The 19,079-nt window shown below is 43.5% G+C and overlaps 4 protein-coding genes across 5 annotated transcripts in view; all 4 read left to right on the top strand.

Annotated features, from left to right (window-relative positions):
• The window catches only part of LOC115049036 (isotocin-neurophysin IT 1-like), a 34,462-nt gene extending 18,154 nt beyond the window's left edge, over positions 1–16,308 (top strand). Inside the window, exon 3 of the mRNA XM_029510972.1 lies at positions 16,244–16,308. Coding sequence (XP_029366832.1) covers positions 16,244–16,263 — 20 coding nt within the window. The 3' untranslated portion in view covers positions 16,264–16,308. The remainder of the gene's footprint in view (positions 1–16,243) is intronic.
• On the top strand, positions 330–5,294 carry lzts3b (leucine zipper, putative tumor suppressor family member 3b). The gene is made up of 7 exons (XM_029510963.1): positions 330–455; positions 933–1,403; positions 1,484–1,651; positions 2,112–2,240; positions 2,687–2,878; positions 3,038–3,268; positions 4,245–5,294. Exons 1-7 carry the CDS (start codon positions 330–332, stop codon positions 5,292–5,294), a joined length of 2,367 nt encoding a protein of 788 aa, XP_029366823.1.
• Positions 8,447–13,284, top strand: ubox5 (U-box domain containing 5). Of its 2 annotated transcripts, XM_029510966.1 has the most exons (7): positions 8,447–8,541; positions 9,193–9,256; positions 9,767–9,868; positions 10,046–10,809; positions 10,955–11,571; positions 11,674–11,859; positions 13,042–13,284. In XM_029510966.1, the coding sequence occupies exons 2-7, from the start codon at positions 9,203–9,205 to the stop codon at positions 13,260–13,262; spliced, it is 1,944 nt and encodes a 647-aa protein (XP_029366826.1). In that variant the 5' UTR covers positions 8,447–8,541; positions 9,193–9,202; the 3' UTR covers positions 13,263–13,284. The 2 variants fall into 2 exon arrangements, with proteins under 2 accessions (XP_029366826.1, XP_029366827.1); XM_029510967.1 differs by lacking the exon at positions 8,447–8,541 and having other exon boundaries at positions 9,188–9,256.
• Positions 15,058–17,009, top strand: avp (arginine vasopressin). The gene is made up of 3 exons (XM_029510970.1): positions 15,058–15,216; positions 16,039–16,243; positions 16,320–17,009. The coding sequence occupies exons 1-3, from the start codon at positions 15,091–15,093 to the stop codon at positions 16,454–16,456; spliced, it is 468 nt and encodes a 155-aa protein (XP_029366830.1). The 5' UTR covers positions 15,058–15,090; the 3' UTR covers positions 16,457–17,009.
• Positions 17,010–19,079: the final 2,070 nt, after the last annotated feature.

Here is a 19,079-nt window from a genome sequence, read left to right as displayed (position 1 = left end):
ACCGAGATTGGGACCGAGAGAGGTTAGAGAGGGAGCGAGAGAGAGAGAGGAACCGAGAGAGGGAGAGGGAACGAGTGGAGAGGGAGAGGCTGGAGCGAGAGAGGGAGCGGGAGAGGGAGAGAGCCAGAGAGAGGGAACGAGAGAGAATTGAGAGGGAGAAGATAGAAAGGGAGAGGGAGCGAGAGAGGGAAAGGGAGAGGGAGAGAGAACGGGAGAGGCTGGAGAACGAGAGGCTGGAGAGAGAAAGAGAGAGGGAAATGCAGGCCGCAGGTCTAGATGTTTGTGGGAACATCGTGGGCCGTGGAGGAAACGAGAAGAACGGCGTTGGCATGAACCAACATCCCCACCGAGAGATGGCAGCCGCCAGAACTGACAGCGAAAACAATCCAGCAGGCCATAACCCTCCGAACCACAACCCGCCCAAGATCCTGCCAGTGTCGGGAAAACTGGAGCAGGTACCTCAAGATATAAGACCAAGGTTCCCAACCAGGGGATCGGCATCCTTAACACGGGACGTAAAAACAAAGTTGACCTACTTCTTCCTCATCAAGCATTTAAAAACTGTTGCAATATGAGAAAGGATAACAATAAATATGCACCCTGTTAGAAGCCAGAAAAGTTTGGGGGCCACCAGTGGGGATTTTTTTTTTTTTTATATATATATATAAAATTTTTGGTCCAGATTGTTGATTCAAAACTGAATATTGAAGAAGTTGCTAATAGTTCCTTCGCTCCACATTGATTCTGAAGTGATCCCGTCATGATGCGATTTAAATTAGTAAAATTCAAAGTCCTTTTTTTTGTCAAGCAATGCTTTCAAAATTTATCCAAAGCTTTTGTGTGGATTTATCTGAAGGTTAACCTAAATCTTTCTCTCTATATTTTTCTCTTACTGGTTTTCTTTCCTTCCGTCTTCCTCCGTCTGTTCGTAGGCGATGCAGAACAACTCGGGCCTTGTTCGTCCTTCTGCCTTCAAGCCGGTGGTCCCCAAGAGTTTCCACTCCATGCAGAACCTGGTGGGCCAAGCAGGAGGGGCTGGGAACGAGGGCAAGCCTGAGGCCAGGAGCGAAGGGTTCAGTGAGAGCAGAGGAGGCAGGAGAGGCAGGGACGGAGGAGGAGGAGAATCGGGAGAGGTCCCAGAGGCCCTGCTCCTGGACCAGGATAGCCCAGTGAGGGTCAGCAGAAGTGAGGGCAGGGGAAACGGTAATGAAGTGGTTCAGGGAGGGATGTCCGATTCAGGGAGAAACTCCCTGACCAGTCTGCCCACCTACACGGGCTCGGGGTCTGGTTGTGGGCCCCCGGCGGTCCTTGGGCCCCTCAGTGCTTCCACCAGCCACATCAACAGGTTGGGCATGGCGGGGGCGGCCGCTGGCCTCGATAAGCTGGAAAAGCCTGGCTACCAGGTACGGTCATCATTCACGCTTCTTCAGTCCGCCGCTTGATGAACATTTCTCATTTGTCCGGATGGATTTCCTTCCTCCAGAACGGCCTCAGCGCCTCGGACAGCGGCCGGTCCTCCTCGGGAAAGAGCTCCTCGTCCTATCAGAGGCTAAGCCACCTGAGCGATGCCCCCGCACCTCTACGCCCCTCCCCCTCCTCTGATGACATCATTCAGGACCTCGAGGACCGTTTATGGGAGAAAGAGCAAGAGGTCAGACACGACACAACACAGAGACATGAGACAGGGGCCACTTTGAGTCTTTAGCAGCAGTCCAATTAAAATAAGGCGACATTTAAAGAGTAAGCTCGTCCTGAGTAAGGCAGCGCTGGCGATTGAGTGGTTCAGGCCCTGGATTCGGTTCTGGCACGGGCTCGAGCCCTGTTTCCTGTTGGCCTCTCTGCCAAGTACTAACTTACACAAAGGCTTAAAAAGTCAAAGTTATTTCTTATAATTTCAGTGAAATCAAATTGCGTTCGTTGATAGTTGTCTTGTTAGCAGCCAATAAGTCAAAGAGCTTCAAGCTGCCCTGCTGTACTGGAGCCTTAACATTTTATTTTTATTTATTATTTTGGGTAGTGTTTTTCCTAAACTATAGGGTAATCACTGATAGTCCCACATGAGTCACATCTCCACTTTTCTACCTTTTGTTCTCTTTATTCCTTTCCAACAGGTGCAGCACATGCGCAGAAACCTGGACCAAAGCGAGGCAGCAATCATTCAGGTGTTTGAAGAGAAGCAGCGTGTCTGGGAGCGACAGATGGATGAGCTCAGACAGAACTACGCTTCACGCCTGCAACAGGTGACCTCACCGCAGATTTAAATCCGACAAGGCAATTGCCACATCGTATTGTGTCCAAAAGTGATCCTGGGAAATTTTTTAAGACATATCATATTCAGAGTCATAGTCATAATCGATCTTTAGGGTATATATATCCATAAAAAGATAAATCTGGGGGGAAGTTGAGAAGTTTGATTTGATTCCACCAAAGTGGAGTGACATGTTGAGCAAAAAAACCTTGTGTCTTTTTCAGATTTAGTTTTATTGTCATTGATATGTGCCGTTCAGATAAGTACGGATATATTTACTGGTGCCATCTAGAAATTTACTCCAAAATTAAATATAAGACAGAGCGTTCCACAGTCGTATGTTTCTTTAAGAATCAGAAGGAAGAAGAAAGACTTTTACATTTATAATAGATGCCATCCAAACCTAAAGCATGTATGTGTATGCTTTCTTGTTTGCAGGTTACTCGCCGTGCTCAGCGCTCGCAGACTGCCCTCCAGGCCCAGATAACCCGTCTGTCTCAGGACAAGAGGCGGCTGCAGGAGGAGATGGCTGCTCTGCTGGCCCAGAGAGAGGAGCTGGAGAGGAAATGCCTGGATTACAGGAAGGAGCAGGCTGACATCTTGCCTCGTCTGGAGGAGACTAAGTGGGAGGTGAGATACGCGTGTGTGACTTTTATCCTATTTGGAATATTTCAGTAAAACCGGTTCAGGGTTGCATTTTGGTTGACTGGACAGTGAAGCGCAGAGTGTGTGAGTGTGCAATGGGATCGGGACATTATTTACCACAGCCATTTATTTCCCTTCTGGCAGGTGTGTCAGAAAGCAGGTGAGATCTCCCTGCTGAAGCAGCAGCTGAGGGAGAGTCAGGCTGAAGTGACCCAGCGAGCAGGGGAGATGGTGGCCCTGAGAGGCCAGCTGAAGGAGCTCAATGCCCAGCTGAGAGAGCGGGAGGAGGCCATGCTGGGCCTGAAGGACTCCTACAGCACCAAGAGTGTGGAGCTGGAGAAGTGTGAGGGCGAGCTCAGGAGGACTCTATCGGAGGTAGGTTTCAGTCATAGCACCAGAGTGTTAGCACAACATAAGCGGGACCTACAGAAGTAACTAAAGCAGTCTACAAGCATAGCAAGAATCAGGCACAGATTTTGCAACCAGAACATAAGGCTTCATGGTATCCCATGATTCAGTGTACAAAACACATAAAAGGCCTGTTAAAGGTCTCTGATAAGCCCGTCACTGTGAGATTTAAGACGATAATGTGAATGTAAACCAGTGAAGACACAAGGTGAACTCACAATATTAAAATAGATAGATTTGATAGAATAAATATTTGAGTCAGTCTCAGCGGTCAGCACTTTTTTTCTATTATTTAAAGCTGTATAACAGTAGCCCACACAGTGAATGTGAAGGTGAATTATACGTATGATTTTAGCATTTGTGAACTAGAAATGAAGAGCAGATGGTGGTAACCCAAAAACGCACGAAATGTACCACGAGCTGTAGGCTCGAAGGCTTACATTTATTATATGACTCTAAGTTTATGGTGAAAATGTTGGACTGCTGTGGGGAACAGTCGACTTTGAAAATCAAAAGCTTTAGACGGGGCTACAAACACATCAATACAATGTCGATGGCAATCCAAAGCAGAATTTACAGCAAGTGAGGTTTCAGGATTGGGATGCTTACGACTTAATCTAGATTGTTGAACATTTAATCCTAGAAATCCTTCGAAGGGATTCTAAAAACTTGGCAAGGAGACTAGGACAAATTGGGGATTGGGCAACATTATATATTACAGCTTCAACAGTTTCTCCTTTGTACTGTATGAGCCCATAAGCAGCTTAGAATCTCATAATAAATATACGTATTGGATATTTCATTACTAGAGAAGAAGAAAGTTTAAAAGAAATATACTTTTAAAAGGTACATTTTACAGTGTATAAAAAAGGGCAACGTTGTGATTTAAATTTAAAACAGAAAGAGATTCTCCTTGATAATATATACCTAATCCTTTCCTCAGGTGTCCATCCTTAGAGAGAAGCTGGGTGTGTTTGAGGCAGAGGTGCTTAGTTTAAAGCGGGCTCTAAACGAAGTGAGCAGAGGAGCAGAAGTTGTTGTGAGCCCTAACCTCGCTGCTGCAGGACTTTTACCACCGTGGGGAGCTGTCCACTGCCCGCGTAACCCGACCGAGCCCTCGAGCAACTCCCTCACCCCCACCTCTGACACCCTGCTGAGTCTTCAGAGTGACGAAGCCAAGGCTCAAAGACAGGAGGCTCAGAGGCAGGAAAGGCAGCAGCGTGAAGAAGCTCAGTGGCGCGATGTGCAGCAGCGGCAAGAGTCCCACATGCAGCAAGATATCCAAATGCGCCAGGATGTGCAAATCCGGCCTGAGGCCCAGCTTCGTCAAGAGGCTCACCTCCGCCACGAAGTTCAAATCCGTCAAGAGGCTCAACTACGCCAAGAAGCTCAGCTCCGTCAGGAGGCCCAAATGCGGCATGAGGCCCAAATGCGCCAAGAGGCCCAGCTCCGTCATGAGGCCCAACTGTGCCAGGATGCCCACCAGCCACAGCGTGCCCAGGAGGGTCACTGGGACGAAGCAGGGGAGCTGCGCAGGCAGCTCGAGCAGCTGCAGGCCGCACTACGGCTGGAGCGGCAGCAACGGGAACGTCAGGCCCTGAACTTCGACCAGGAGCGACACACCTGGCAGGACGAGAAGGAACGGGTTTTGAAATACCAGGCACAACTGCAGCTCAGCTACGTGGAAACGCTGCAGAAGAACCAAGCTTTGGAGAAACGCATGAGCCAGTTGGGAGCCAAACCAACTACAACCTCGACCACCACCGCGATTACGACCACCACCACCACCTCCCCCACCTCCTCCAGCTCTCCACCTCCACCACCAGCCCTCTCACCTCTGTCTCCTCAGCCCCCACCCTCTATCTCTGGCCCCATTGCCCTCACCCTCTCCCCACCTTGTGAAGACCAGAAAGGCCCTCCTTCTCTCCACCAGCTTGCCCCTCCCTGGGCGGGACCCTCTCGACTGGAGAGGATAGAGTCCACCGAGATATAGCGACAGCTCCATGAAACGATTGCAAAGTACCAAGTTTAATATCCATACAGCGACAAGGCCTCTCTCACACAACCACTTCGAAAAACATTTCAGTCTACAATAGAATAAATCAGTTCAGTCTGACATACTTTTCAAAGCAACTATAGACACTAAAGAGCAACAAAGGCCGACCGTAAAATCCACCACTAACAGTATCAAGTAGATCATCTGAAGAGGAAAATGAGTCACAGCCAGTGATTTTTCAACTTTTTACGCAGCCTTTCACTCTCTAGTTGCACACAACTACATCCTACATCATCAGTGTTCCCGAAAAGTGTGCCACACTGATGGGTGGCAGGAAAACATGGTGTTAAGTGACAATGTTTAGATTACAGCACTAATACAGGGGTCATGAAATGCCCATGCGAGAAAAGGACCAAGACAATCAGGGATATTGTCAGATGTGATCAACAAGAATATTATGCGGTATTTATTCATTGTAAGTCTGTGTCACTGGTAATGTGAAAGTAGAAATAGTGGTCAGAGTGTGTGATGTTATCTTGCATTTTTGGCCAGAGAGCGCCTTAATCCATTCTTTCCAGCATGTATAAGAGAATAAATGATGCTGGAGGCAGATGATAAAAAAATGATCTTCATTATTTTCAGTGCTTTAACTATGATATCAGCAAACCAGTTTCACAACACCATCACATGCGGCTGAACTATTTCAGTTAAATCCCAGTGATGCTGACGTTAAAGCTCACACAGACTAATTCTTGATTCGTTTTTTGTTTTTTGTTTTTTGTTTTTTTACGTTGTTTCATGCACCGGGTCCAACATGCATGGCCCATTTTAACACATTACTGACACCAACAGAGTTTATATTTTCTACAAATTGAATTAAATAGATATGTTTAGCAGATAATCAACCCAAGCTGAATATAGAGTAAGTTTAAAGATGTGGGAGAACCTGGTTCACCTTCACTGCAGATGTGACTGCTGTGACTACAAATGAACACTAGAGGTCATTAGAGAGCTTTTACAGTGGACACCCAACTCCAATTTCTTCTCATTGAACTGCGAGGAGAATGTGAATGGAAGCACACAATTTGAATTTGGTTATTATGATAATTGTGTCATCCACTTTGTGCATTCTCAGCCGAGAGCTTTGAGAAAAGAAGTCGGTATCCCCAAAGTTTAAAACATTTTATAGAATGTATGATATACTAGAAAAAGAAATACTTATAATAGTTATAGATTGTAAATGTGTGTATGAGAGAGTGTGTGTGCACAAGCAGGTGTGTGCATGTGTGTATACATATGAAAAGCTTCAGCTAATGAGATTGAGGATAGAGGGACTAGTGGCAATAGAGCAAGTGAAGACATATTAAGAGCAAAGGGATTTTCTTAAAGTACCAGAAAATGTACATCAAAGCTTGAAACAAGAGCAGTGAGGCTGAAACTGAGCGAGTCTAAAAATCCCAGAAAAGTCCGCTTTCTTTTCTTTCTGTATAGATCCTTTCGACAGAGCAGAGGAGAAGGAGGTTTTTAAACAAAATGAATCATAAACGGCGGATGTCTGCCTCTTTAAAGGGAGCATTCAGGCTAACTGCACTACGTAGTGTCCCACACACAAGTTATGATGTACAGTAGACTCAGATGTGAATATCATGGCTTTTATATGTGTTGTTTATGCCAGCATACAAAGATATTGCTCAAGAATATTAACTTATCTAAGGTATTACATAGTATTATCATCTTTATTACTGTTATTATATTATGGTGACCTGACAGAGAAAATGTGTGCCATTTGAGCTTTCCTTTGTGTGTTTTTTTTAACTGTGTAGATAGCCTATGGGCCTACCATGATGGTGCAATCATAGCAACCCTGTCCAAAAATGATGTTCCTTTTGATGTAGGTGATAAATGTAGTTACAGTAATGCACTGTTGAAAGAAACAAAATGCTACCGATTTTATACATGTTTCGAATTTATTGTTTGCATTTATGTTACTAGTATTGTTCTGGCTCGATTCAAACCACCCCTTTGTTAAAATTCAGCAGAAATAATAAAGATATGTGAATACTTCAGCACTTTTTTGTCATCCAATGAATTATTTTGTCCACATTTAAGATTCAAAGCGGAATTAAGGACACAAAATGTGAGTTAGTTTAGTTTAGTTTTTTTTTGAGAAACAAGGAAGCCTAATAGACTGCTTGTGTCTGTATTTCTTGTTTTACTGATATGACATTCAGTATAACACCACACTGTAGAAATCCCTGCTCATGAGAAAACGTACCATCACCAAATAATAATACCAAATAAGCATCCATTATCATATAAGTAAGACTTTATAATTTAGTGTGTTTTTATTGTTTATTAGCACTGACATTTTAACCACCATTAACACACTTCCGTACTTGAGCGGATGTTCTTTGCATCACTGTACCTGTCTGTATAAAATCTATGAATCAATGCACCCCATGAAGAGCGGTTTGGAAAGTGACGTGGCCGTGTTTAATGTGATTACAAAGCAGAAAGATTTGAGCCATTATTCTGCCATGCAGTACAAAGTGTCCTGGTTTTTAGTGTTTGTACCGCGTTTGACTGAAGGGCTCCAAGGCTGATGAAGCGGAGTGAAGATACTTGGAATTGAATTGATCGAACAACTGTAGTGTGGCTCTTCTGAGGAGTCCTTGAGATGTTCCAGGGTTGCATCATGTTAAAATGAGCATGTAGCTTTGGAGGAAGTAGTTTGGCTCAACATCACTGAGTCGGTCTGGAATAACACAAAGACACACTGAAACCCCAAAGCTGGACACACCAAATAATGTCCTCCACTTTCTGCACTCTAATTAATGTTAGCTGAATAAATCATAATAAACTGATTAACAATATTTCATGAGATTACCTTTGAAAGCATTGTTGTTTTTTAGTGCCTGAACGTTTAGAAAGCACAATAAATCCTATTAATTGTGATAAACAAGGGGAATTAGCATATGTCTAAAATATTATAACAGATTTCTAACCTATTAAAAATGCTAAATGGAAAAGAGATCCATTGAAATGATCCCTCATGTCTGTTGTGCTCCTCTCTGGATCTCTGACGGATTTCGCAATTACAAAAAAGAACCATGTCCCACATCGGCTTCCTTAGTTTTACCGGCTAGGCTAACTAGTAGCTAACAGCGATTAGCTCCGTGGATATTTGGACTGAGGAGCTGAATACAGAGTCCAAACTGCGAGGTTTTGTCCTCGACGGGGAAAAGTAAGCTTCGCTGACTGCTTCAGTTTCATTTAACATCAACGTTGTCAGTCTGGGCTCGACGTTAGCAGCCGAATGAACCTGAACGCACCTTTTTTTTTTCTGACGAACTGCCATGCTAGCTTCGTATCAGACAAAAAAAAAAAAAACATAAACAAAATATAGTTAGCTTCAAAAGCTCCAACATCAAGATTTGTTTTTTTTTTCTGTAGAGTGAATTACAACTATTCAGTACCTGGAAGAGAGACGAAGCCACCGAAAACACTAGATATTGGTGTTGGTTTGTAAACTATCATCCATTTAAATTTTCTGCAGGATCAATAACATCGTCCTAAACTTGTTCTTCTGATCAGCTCACCATTGCAGCAGGACATCTAATTTCTTTGTTCATTACAGTGAACTGAGCAGATATCTACTGTATTATCCAAAGCCGTTCACCACAGCTCGCCATTGAAAATGTTTGAATTAGTGTTGAGTCAATCGACCAGTGTGTGAAGATAATTTTATTATGAGGTCAGAGGTCAAGTGGATGGGGTGATTGGGTGAATCATTCACTTGCATTCACTCACTGCTTATTTTTCTTGACCTGAAAGGTGACTACAACTTACACGAGGGAAATTGAATACCTCTAAAACGAAGTTTGTGTCCTCGTAGGTTGAAGAATATGGTTGTGGATCTCTGTCTGCCGCACTTTTACACGACAGTCCATTGCAACAAGGTACAATATCATTTTCATTATTTTCCCCTTGTACAGTGCTTTCCTGTCAGTTCTAAATGTTTGGGAGTACGAAAGTGTTACAGCGCACAGGTGACAATAACTCAGTCTTGTCATGTCTCATGAGCACACTATCTACTTTAGTTTACCCCCGTTAAAATGCTGACAAGTGTGTACAACATGTAATGAAATAAACGAGAAGAACCAATGCACATGGACATAAAATGGCTCAGGTTGGAGGTTGGAGAAAGACAGGAAAACAAGCAGTGTGTAGGAGACTGCATCACAACTGACCTTGTTATGTTCTTGCTTTGCAGCTGTCTAAATTTATAGTTGTATTTTCTCTGTACTTTTCATTAGCAATGTAACAACTTCTGGAAACATAACATGCTCAAAATGACCACCTAGAAATTGCCATCACTTAAAAACAATTTAACTGGACAAACTTTATATTTAGCTTCTCTCCATTTCCACTTTTCACTGAACATAATTTTTCATATATCTGAACTGCAGCTGTGTGCAGATGGCTATGATGTCACAAATCTGGTTTCAGCTGACCCCACTCTTCGGAGGCGGGGCTTCAAGCTGGAGTACTTTCTACGTCCACCTGTGCAGGTAAGAAGAAGGGAAAGTTCTCATCTAACTCTTTGGAAGAAAGTGATTAAACATAGTTGAACAAAATGAATGCTGAAAGTTGAATCACTGAACAGTTACCTCAAAATCAAATAGTTAAAAGCTTTGATTAATAAAATATGTTTGTTTTTCCTTTATTTTTATTTTTTTCCTTTTCAGGTGACGCTGAAGTTTGGATTCCAGGTGGAGCTGTGCAGGGTGGATGTGGAGCTGTGGCCCTGGGGGATGGACCGAGGACAGGCCTGCAAGAGACTAGAGATCAGCACCAGCTCCGATCCACGACCCTCCCAGACGTTAAGTCCAGCCCACAAACTGGTTGAGCAAAAAGAACAAAGGCAGATAGAAGACCAAAATGAACAAAACAAAACAAATAAAGGGCTTGATATTAAATCTTGCCAGAATAATGGCCACCAGTGGAGTCTTCAGGCTCTACAATGGAGTGGGGAGACTTTAGATAGATGTCAACCTAAGAAGCACACACACAACAGGCAAATAGCCAAAGACCACAACACAGAGTCCAGCCAACCTGCGTCAGAGTTTCGACTGGTGGGTCGCTGTGAACTTAAAGAGGAAACTCGGGTCTGTTTTACACGTTCAAATTTTCGTGCCCGGCCCCCGTTCCCCTCTCCACCTCCTCCACTACCTGCAAACTGTCGGCAAGAGGAGCTGTGGAGTCGAGGTCTGCTCTCATTGGGTGCTGTGACGCAATTACGTGTGACTGTGCCGTTTGGTGGCGCCGCATCTGCTTTGGGGCTCAAAGCTTTGTCTGTGTGGGGACAGCCTGCTTGCTGCTGCTCTGCAGAAGAAGTGGAGAGGATCAAAAGAGTCCACGAGGCGAGTGAAAAACGACGGACACCATCTGCATTTGTTTCCCCCGCTGTCAGACAAACCACCCCACCACTTGAAAGAGCACCGACTCCAAGGTGTGTTTGTGAAACAATGTATTAGTTAAAGCTACTTCCTGTTGCAAATAAAATAAAGCACATTATAATGAAATATAATAATGTTTGTTCCTACATTTTTGATAACCGTCTGTGGGCTTCATTTTTTTTTTTTTTTTTTACCCAGCAATCATTCCATCCCAGATGAGTTCCTTGACCCAATAACCCAGGAAGTAATGATGCTGCCTATGCTGCTGCCCAGTGGTGTGTCAGTGGACAGCACCACCTTGGAAGAGTATCAGAAGAGGGAAGCTGCTTGGGGTCGAACCCCAAATGACCCCTTCACTGGGGTCCCATTCACTTCAAACTCCCAGCCTCTTCCTAACCCGCAACTGAAAACCCGCATTGACCATTTCCTCCTGCAGACAGGGGAGGTGAGGAGGGATGGGATGTTGGGGAGGCGAGGAGAAACAGGGAATCCACAAGCCTCAAGACTTTTAGCCTTGAAGTTGGACCAACTGTCCCAAAACTCATATTCTGCGGGTCGCAGTGAAGATTTGGCCAACAATACTTCTATTCAACATAGTGCTGGACCTAGAAACTCAAATCAGTCTAAAGAAATAGATGCTGCAGGATCAGGACCTTTGCCAGATGATGGGAATCATACATCCAACTCCCAGCCTCATACTATTACTATTAAATCACAGCTGGATAGACAGAAAAAACGAGATCTCAATGGAAGTTCAACAGATGAAAAGCAACAGTTCCCTGAAACAAAAAGGCAAAGAAATGATGCTATTTCAGGTGACTATACTTTCTGTAAGATCCTATTATATATCTGCATTGCTTTCTTTCTTACCTCTCAACGTATTTGTTTTGTCAATCCATGCTCCTTCACCACTACAGTTCACAGCTGCAGCTCCCATGAGCAGCGTTTGTCGGCAAGCCTGGACGAAGCCCTCTTCTCTGCCCTGCAGGGCCGGCCATCCTTCACCTCAAACTTGTCCCAGCAGAGGTCGGTGACTCCTGATGCTGAACCACTGAAAACCACCGAACAATGCCTGAGTTCAGCCAATCCAGGCACCTGCACAGGTAGAGTTTGGAAAGCACGTTAGGCAGTATTGAATTACACGCCTGTACACTTGAAAGAGTGGACTGCACCAGACTTTACTTAGAAAGTTATCACAAAGGGGTCTCAGGTGCAATCAGAATAAAGTTTTGCCAGTTTGAATGTATTCAAACAGTGACAAAGCAAATAGAGTCAAATACCAAAACTTTCCAAGACTTTTCTTCAAGTTAATCTGCAGCTTGACCAAATTCTCTGCTGCATCTCTGTACCTGTAAGTTCCAGGCACTGATATTTTACAGTAATATAGGAAAATGGCTTGAGTTCAATCTTATACAGTATGTCAGTTTGCATGCTGTGGAGATACTGAACTCTGCCCCTAAACTCACTTAAAAAAAAAAAAAGCCCAGACAACCCTTTAAACACCATGTTTCCTTTGTTTAACTGTCATTGTGACAAAAAATGAAATGTTTGCCATCATAACAGTTTAGACAGTCATTTCTTACAGAACGAGAAACTGCTGTTCAGTGTTAGGGCTTCTGAGAAGCTGTCACACTAATTACTCTATTATTTAAAAGGTTATGTCTCACAATGCCCCAAAGCTGTTGTAACTCACTCATTGACTGGTCTCACAAAGCTCTTCCTTTCAATACATTCAAGTGTAAGCTTCGTGCTTTCAAGGGATTCCTTTCGAAGCTTTTTTCACTAACAAAAGTTTAGCTTGTCCGCCAGCTAGTACAACAGTAAGAAGACATGGTGACCTTTGATTCGTTGTTAGGAGGCATTTAATGTGTGGGAAATCAGGAGATCCAGTTAGTTCAGAGAAAGGGGGGGAAAAGCAAAGGCCTGAAATTAACATCCTGTTGAGGTGATCACAAGAGGCCAGGGCTTAGGTCATGTTACTGATACTGAGGATGTGATTCCCATTCGGAGCTGGTGTGGTAACAGTGTGAAAACAAATAAATCCCCGGCCACACTGAAGGACTGCCTCCTCCTCTGACCTTTGCCACGGGATAATGAACTGAAAACGTTTTGCTGTGGGGTCAGATTAAAGCCCTGTCTGAACTAAAGGAATTCCTGAAACACACAGACGCAAAGCACTGACTGCAACACTATAGGAGTCTTTGAATTCAGTAAATGCTGAATTAATATATATACAGAATATCTGGTTAGTCGATGATGAATTTTTTCTCCCATTTTCCTCCTAGGGGAGAAGACGTGCTCCGCATGTTCCTGCTCAGTCTCAGTTTACTCCAAATCTGTGTCCTCCATCTATCGTCTAACCTGCAGTCACCTGCTCTGCCACGTCTGCCTGAGGAGGCAATCACATCCGCTAAACTCTGCCACTACGCCGGCATCCAATCACGTCTTGTGTCCCACCTGTCAGAGCCCTTCCCCACGCAGTGACGTCATACGTGTGCATCACTGATCGGCGACGCTCACAACTACAGCCTTTCAGGAAATTATAAAGATTGTTCTCAAGGGGAAGGCAGGATTACACTGCTGATGTGGCATTTACTTGGAGTGCTCACTGGCTTTCACGCTGCCATCGACTGACATGTTCTCTGTAATAATGATCAATACTTGATTTTCTAATATTTGGTAGTAATGCTTGTCTGTATGCGGCGCCAGATGATGAAGACTCCAAGTCTCTGAATTATACTTCTAAAGACTCATCCTGGACCTGTGTTGTAAGAAAATCCGATTCCACAGCAGACAACACAGGTTTTTAGTGTCCACAGTTCTGATTGGAGGACATCACCGAAAGTGAAGAACTTAAAAATCTTGCGTAAAAGAATGTTTAAAAATCAGACGTATTTTTAAAGGTCTCATCTCCTCCACCCCCACTCCGTATCTTTGCCTTTTCATTCAGCAGCGCAGTTGCAGCCTTGGTTGAGCTGCTTTTGTGTAGTGCCTGGATGTGTTAAGGATGTACAAAGGAAGGTAGAAGGACAAAGCAGCTAAGAGCAAAAGGCCAGAAGAAGTAATCTGGAAATCGAGTTGACTCAAGGCTGTGTTATTATTGTGCAGAAACCGACAGGGTCGTGCTTAGCTCAGCTGACCTCCTGAATTCAGATCTGTCCTTTCTATCGGCTGTCACTCCGTTCTGCAGTTTGCATTCCCACTCCACTTTTGTTGTGTTGAGGGTAAATGCAGGCAGAAAATTCAATGAGCAATGAATTTTATAGCGTCTGTCAGGATTTCTATTATGTTTTTTGGCCTTTTGCAAGGCAAAGAAAAACAGCATCTATTTGGCTTTACTATCAGAAACGGTACAATGTGCATGTGGTCTCCATGACAACATCAAGCTTAAACAAGGTCATGATCTTATATCCGCTCAATAAGGATCAAAGACTGGAAATAGTTGTTCTGCATGTGAAATGGAGACGTTGGCCCCGCAGATTACTTAAATGATACACAATCAGACTGCATTTATGTGTCTGGTTGACTTTATTTCGCTTTGTTTCCATTTCAAGATGCTGTGGATTAAATTTCTGCTTTAAGGGATACAAATCACTGTCAACTCGTTCAGCCGTTGTGTCTTTATGCTGTATGTTTTCTGATGCTTTCTGTTTTGTGTTGATCCCACATTTAACCTTTATAAAGTGACAGGACTTGAATCCTCCAGTGCTTATTAAAGAAGTCCTTCACACGTTCACCTGCTCGCTCTGATGCTCAGTTTTGCCGTCTATCACTTACTTGTTAATCAGCATCACATCAGCTAATGGGCCAGATAAAACCCAGAGCAGGCTACAAGGCACTAAACAGAATGATAAACTGAAAATATTTCTTTGTTTATTTGAAATGCTAATGGCCGTTGTGCTCGTTGACAGTTTGTGTGATCCGGGGGTTGTCATGATGGCAGCACAGTGAAGAGCAGTCTGACACCTTACCTGTACATGATCAACATGAAATCCTCCTAATCACTGCTCTTATTGGAGAAAATGGAATTAGTGGCGCACGAACGGCCACTCTCTGAGAAGTCCGTTGGCCCTGAATACAGAGGGAGCATGTTGTGCTGTCATCGCTGTGTTCTTGTGTATATTTCTTAGATGACACACATCTGATGCAGAGACACATCCTGCCGCGACCCCCCACCCCCCCCCCACCCCACCTCCCACCCCCAATGCACGCGCGCCAGAGCAGGAGCGACACACAACGCTGACGTCAGACGCGTCTTTGTCTCGTCCGCCTTCCAGCCGGCCTATAAGTGAGGAGTCTGCCAGGACACCAGTCACCCACCAACACCAGCAGAGATGCCTCGCCTGTTCCCGCTGTGCCTGCTGGGGCTCCTCAGCCTGACCCTCCTCTCCTCCGCCTGCTACATCCAGAACTGCCCCCGGGGGGGTAAGAGGGCGCTGCCGGAGACCGGCATCAGACAGGTGAGGGCCGCTGTCCTGGGACAGCATTTCTGACTCTTATTATTATTTAAGATCTGAGGAGATCCTGGGAAATCTCTTAAACTGCCTTTGAGCATTTTCTATTTGCCTTTTTAAGTTTTTAAATATAGAAATAAGAAATATTTGAAAGGTCAGCGGTTTGGAATCAAATAAAATTTTTATTTATATAGTACCAAATCATAACAAAGTTACTTCTTCAGGGCACTCACAGACTAAACCTTTCAAAGGAAAAACTCCCTTTAAGGGGATGAACCAGGCTGGAGGTCGGCCATTATCTGCCTTTACTGGTTGGGTTGACAAGGAGAGGGAGCAATGGAAAAGAAGAAAAATAGATTTAGAGTATAAAAGTATGCTAGTAAATCTCAGGTGAGTAAACGAGTTATTTAATTTCAGCAAAACGGAACAAACTGTGTGTAAGGACCATCTTAAGAGGTAAATATAAGAGCAAACAGCTTTTCTAAGGAGAGGAACAAAAGACAAATTATTCCTGTGATGAAGAACAATCAAGAGAAATTCATCTAATAAATTTCAAATATATAATGAAATTCTGTATTGTGACTAATGGAAGAAATAAAAACTGTGCTCAGAAGCACACAGGTTTTTCAGATTTGTTTTGTAGAGGCAAGTTAATAAACACTTCAAAGATATACACAAGACTGAAGTGTATGTGAATAAGAGGACAGAGAAGGTTTCAGCAAAGCCTAAATAATATCCCTCATTCACATAATCGAAGTAAATGCCACAAAAAAAGAAGAGGAGGTGAATAGATTTAAATCACCTGATTGGTATTTAAATCTACTCCAGTGCATGTCCTGCGGCCCCGGCGACAGGGGCCGCTGCTTCGGCCCCAGTATCTGCTGCGGGGAGGGCCTCGGCTGCCTGTTGGGCTCCCCAGAAACGGCTCACTGCGTGGAGGAGAACTACCTGCTCACCCCCTGCCAGGCAGGAGGGAGGCCCTGTGGGTCTGAAGGAGGACGCTGTGCTGCTTCAGGACTCTGCTGTGATGCAGGTACAGTCTGGTCTGATTGACGTTTAGCAGACTTTATCAGTGTGTCGTGGTCTAATGTGGTCCTCCTCCTTCCCAGAGAGCTGTGCAGTGGACTCTGACTGCCTGGGGGAGGCCGAGGCCTCAGATCCAGCCCACGGCTCTGCAGGGAGCTCACCCGCAGAGCTGCTGCTCCGCCTGCTGCACATCTCCTCCAGAGGACGGACAGAATACTGACGCCGTGCTCGTGCATCCTTCTGGAGGTGCAACAGAAATGTACTTCATCTCTGTCCCACTGCAAACCTTGACATTCCACCGTTGAACCAATAAAAGACCAAGTGAAACGTTGTTCTCTGTTAAACCTCTGCTGTGCTAATTGTTTAAAAGATGGTTCGTGGTCACAGAACAGCTTGCTTACTGACGGCCACTGGGATCAAGGAGTTTGGTTAATGGACACAAAAACAGTCCACTTCATGTTTGTTCCCACCTCAGAAATGTACATACTGATGCACATACTGTAAACAAAGTTTAACGTCTTTGATGGCACATTAGAGACAGCTGCTCTCCGGTTCCAATGAGTGAGTTGTAGCAGGAAACCTTGTAAATAAATAAGATTGTTGAACAGCTGATGTTTGAGTTGTTATTTCTTGTGTATTAGAAACACGATTGGGAGTTAAAACAAAACCAATAAAAAAATAAAAAAATAAAATACATAATCAATCACTGTCAAAAAAACTTCTGCGTTCTCTTCTGATCATCAGTTTTATTATGAAAATAATTACACCTGTGGCTGATGTGTCAGAGAAAGTTATTTACTTACTAAGCATGTGAGGAATGTGTTATTACCCGACACAGGTAACTTCTGGGAAATAAACTTTTCCTGATCCAATCAGTTCAGCTTTTGTCGTCTTAATTTTCCCGACGATATAGTGAGTTTGGATGCTGCTTTTTATTTGTAAAATAATGCAATAATCTAATGCTGATGTTGCTGCAGAACGAGGGTCAAAAAGGGGCGACGGAGGCTCTAAGTCACGTTGGTTAGAAACACTTTGAGCAATCCAGCTCAAACGTCAGTTGTGGGAGCAATTAAATAAAATTAGGGTTGAGGTAAAACCAGAACGTTCTTTTCGTTCCTTTCCCTGACGAACAAAGCCTTCACTGCTGTGTTTCGACATGTCTAATCTGCTTTGATAAAAGGAAGCAGATTCCAAATTTTACTACTCTTCGGGCGTTGATTAAAATCCGAGCTAACGGCCGTTTTATGTGTGATGTGAATATGAGTCAGTTGGGACCGGATGCCAGCAGGACCTCCCAAATTCTGACAGGTGACAGTTGTAATATATCAAAAAAACAACTTTGTAAAGCTTCCAAAAAGTTTTCATAATCCTAATTCATACACATTGTTTCCTTTCACTTTGGGAATCCTTCCCTGTGCAGTGTTTAATGGTTTGTGTGTCGCCAATATTGCAGCTGTTTAAAATCTGAAATAGTACAAATACACAGTAATTTAATTAGAAGCACTGAACATTTGGTCCTGAATGGCAAAATTTCAGTCTCTGAGGTTCCTAACCCCTTAACTTAAATATTTCAACAACTATTGGACAGGATTTGTTGCACACATTCACTGCAAAACTGCAAAAACTCTCATAATCTCTTAACTGTGAACGCAGCAGCAGGTGTTAAATTTGCGTTTGTTTGATTTCTGACTTTAATCGGCACTAAATGTAAAATGAGATATGTTGTATGCACAGTAGACATACGCTGTGGATATCTAATTTTATAAATGGAAAGAAGAAGGCGGCACATTTCTCTCTTTGTTTTATACAAGATCCAGTATTAAAACTCATGTCTGTGATTTTAAGACATCAACAGCAGTCATAACAGACAACAAAAAAACTAATCAAATCCTCCAGATAAAAGAAAAACCACAAAAACCTTTTTTATTTTTAGAGCAGTGTGAATGAAAGGCTTATCATGGGCGCAGGTATTTAGCCTTTAAAAGCCAGCCAGACATCTCAGAGAGATAGTTTTTATTTGTCTGCTACCAACACTACCAGCTGCACAATCAGTGCATATGGAAAGTATTCAGACCCCCTTCAAGTTGCATCCTTATGTTAAAATCATTTAAATCATATTTTTAATTAATGATTTAAAGGATTTAGACATAAGACTAGTACCAAAGGGATCTTTTCCAAAGGAAATACTTTCTGCGTGGGCTGTGAACACCCCAGGCTGTATCACAGAAACTCCCCGGTGGAACAATTAAAGCATTTTTTTTTATATAAATATGTAACACTTGCTATGCCTGCACATGAAATTGCACAATATGAAAAAAAGAAATACTTTGAAAGCCACACCTGACAGAAATATTTTTCTCACATATTCTCTTGCCATTTTAGGTGAATGTCTCAAAAAACTCAAAAAACATCACACTCAAAGACTGAGCCAACTTAGTTCATTTATGTGAATGGAAGTTTGACAGAAACTTTATTTTTGTTTTCATTGTGACTTCTGTTCTGGCCTAGTTTGTGTGACTTTGGGTGTGTAATTGTCTGTCAAACCAAGTCCTGAGTTAATAAACCTGTTGGAGCTTGTGCGTGTACAGCTTAGCTGTGCCATGTGCTCATCAAGCGGTGCAGCAGTTTGAACCGAGTCGACTTCAGTCACATTTGTTGATCAAGATTTCTGCCAATCTTATTATTATAATGCAGTCTTATTCAAGTTTTGCAAGTTCATTACCGCTCTGCGTTTAGATGATGTTCCTGGGTGTGTGTGTGTGTGTTTGTTTGGATAAGTGTGCACGCCTGCATGTGTCTACGCATGCGTGTTGGTATTTAAGCACCAACGACAGGTTACCTCC

The sequence above is a fragment of the Echeneis naucrates genome, chromosome 9 (genome assembly GCF_900963305.1).
Source record: "Echeneis naucrates chromosome 9, fEcheNa1.1, whole genome shotgun sequence".
NCBI lineage: Eukaryota > Metazoa > Chordata > Actinopteri > Carangiformes > Echeneidae > Echeneis > Echeneis naucrates.
Note: the sequence above shows the minus strand (reverse complement) of the source record. Positions and strands in the feature narration are given on the sequence as shown.

What these genes read in the sequence shown, in the direction of transcription:
- lzts3b (XM_029510963.1), top strand. Translation starts at nt 330, where the DNA reads ATGAACCAACATCCCCACCGAGAGATGGCAGCCGCCAGAACTGACAGC. An exon ending in TATGGGAGAAAGAGCAAGAG is followed by an intron (nt 1,652 to 2,111) that starts GTCAGACACGAC and finishes CCTTTCCAACAG; the next exon opens with GTGCAGCACATGCGCAGAAA. An exon ending in ACGCTTCACGCCTGCAACAG is followed by an intron (nt 2,241 to 2,686) that starts GTGACCTCACCG and finishes TCTTGTTTGCAG; the next exon opens with GTTACTCGCCGTGCTCAGCG.
- avp (XM_029510970.1), top strand. Translation starts at nt 15,091, where the DNA reads ATGCCTCGCCTGTTCCCGCTGTGCCTGCTGGGGCTCCTCAGCCTGACC. An exon ending in CGGAGACCGGCATCAGACAG is followed by an intron (nt 15,217 to 16,038) that starts GTGAGGGCCGCT and finishes AATCTACTCCAG; the next exon opens with TGCATGTCCTGCGGCCCCGG. An exon ending in AGGACTCTGCTGTGATGCAG is followed by an intron (nt 16,244 to 16,319) that starts GTACAGTCTGGT and finishes CCTCCTTCCCAG; the next exon opens with AGAGCTGTGCAGTGGACTCT.
- ubox5 (XM_029510966.1), top strand. Translation starts at nt 9,203, where the DNA reads ATGGTTGTGGATCTCTGTCTGCCGCACTTTTACACGACAGTCCATTGC. An exon ending in CGACAGTCCATTGCAACAAG is followed by an intron (nt 9,257 to 9,766) that starts GTACAATATCAT and finishes TCTGAACTGCAG; the next exon opens with CTGTGTGCAGATGGCTATGA. An exon ending in AAGAAATGATGCTATTTCAG is followed by an intron (nt 11,572 to 11,673) that starts GTGACTATACTT and finishes TCACCACTACAG; the next exon opens with TTCACAGCTGCAGCTCCCAT.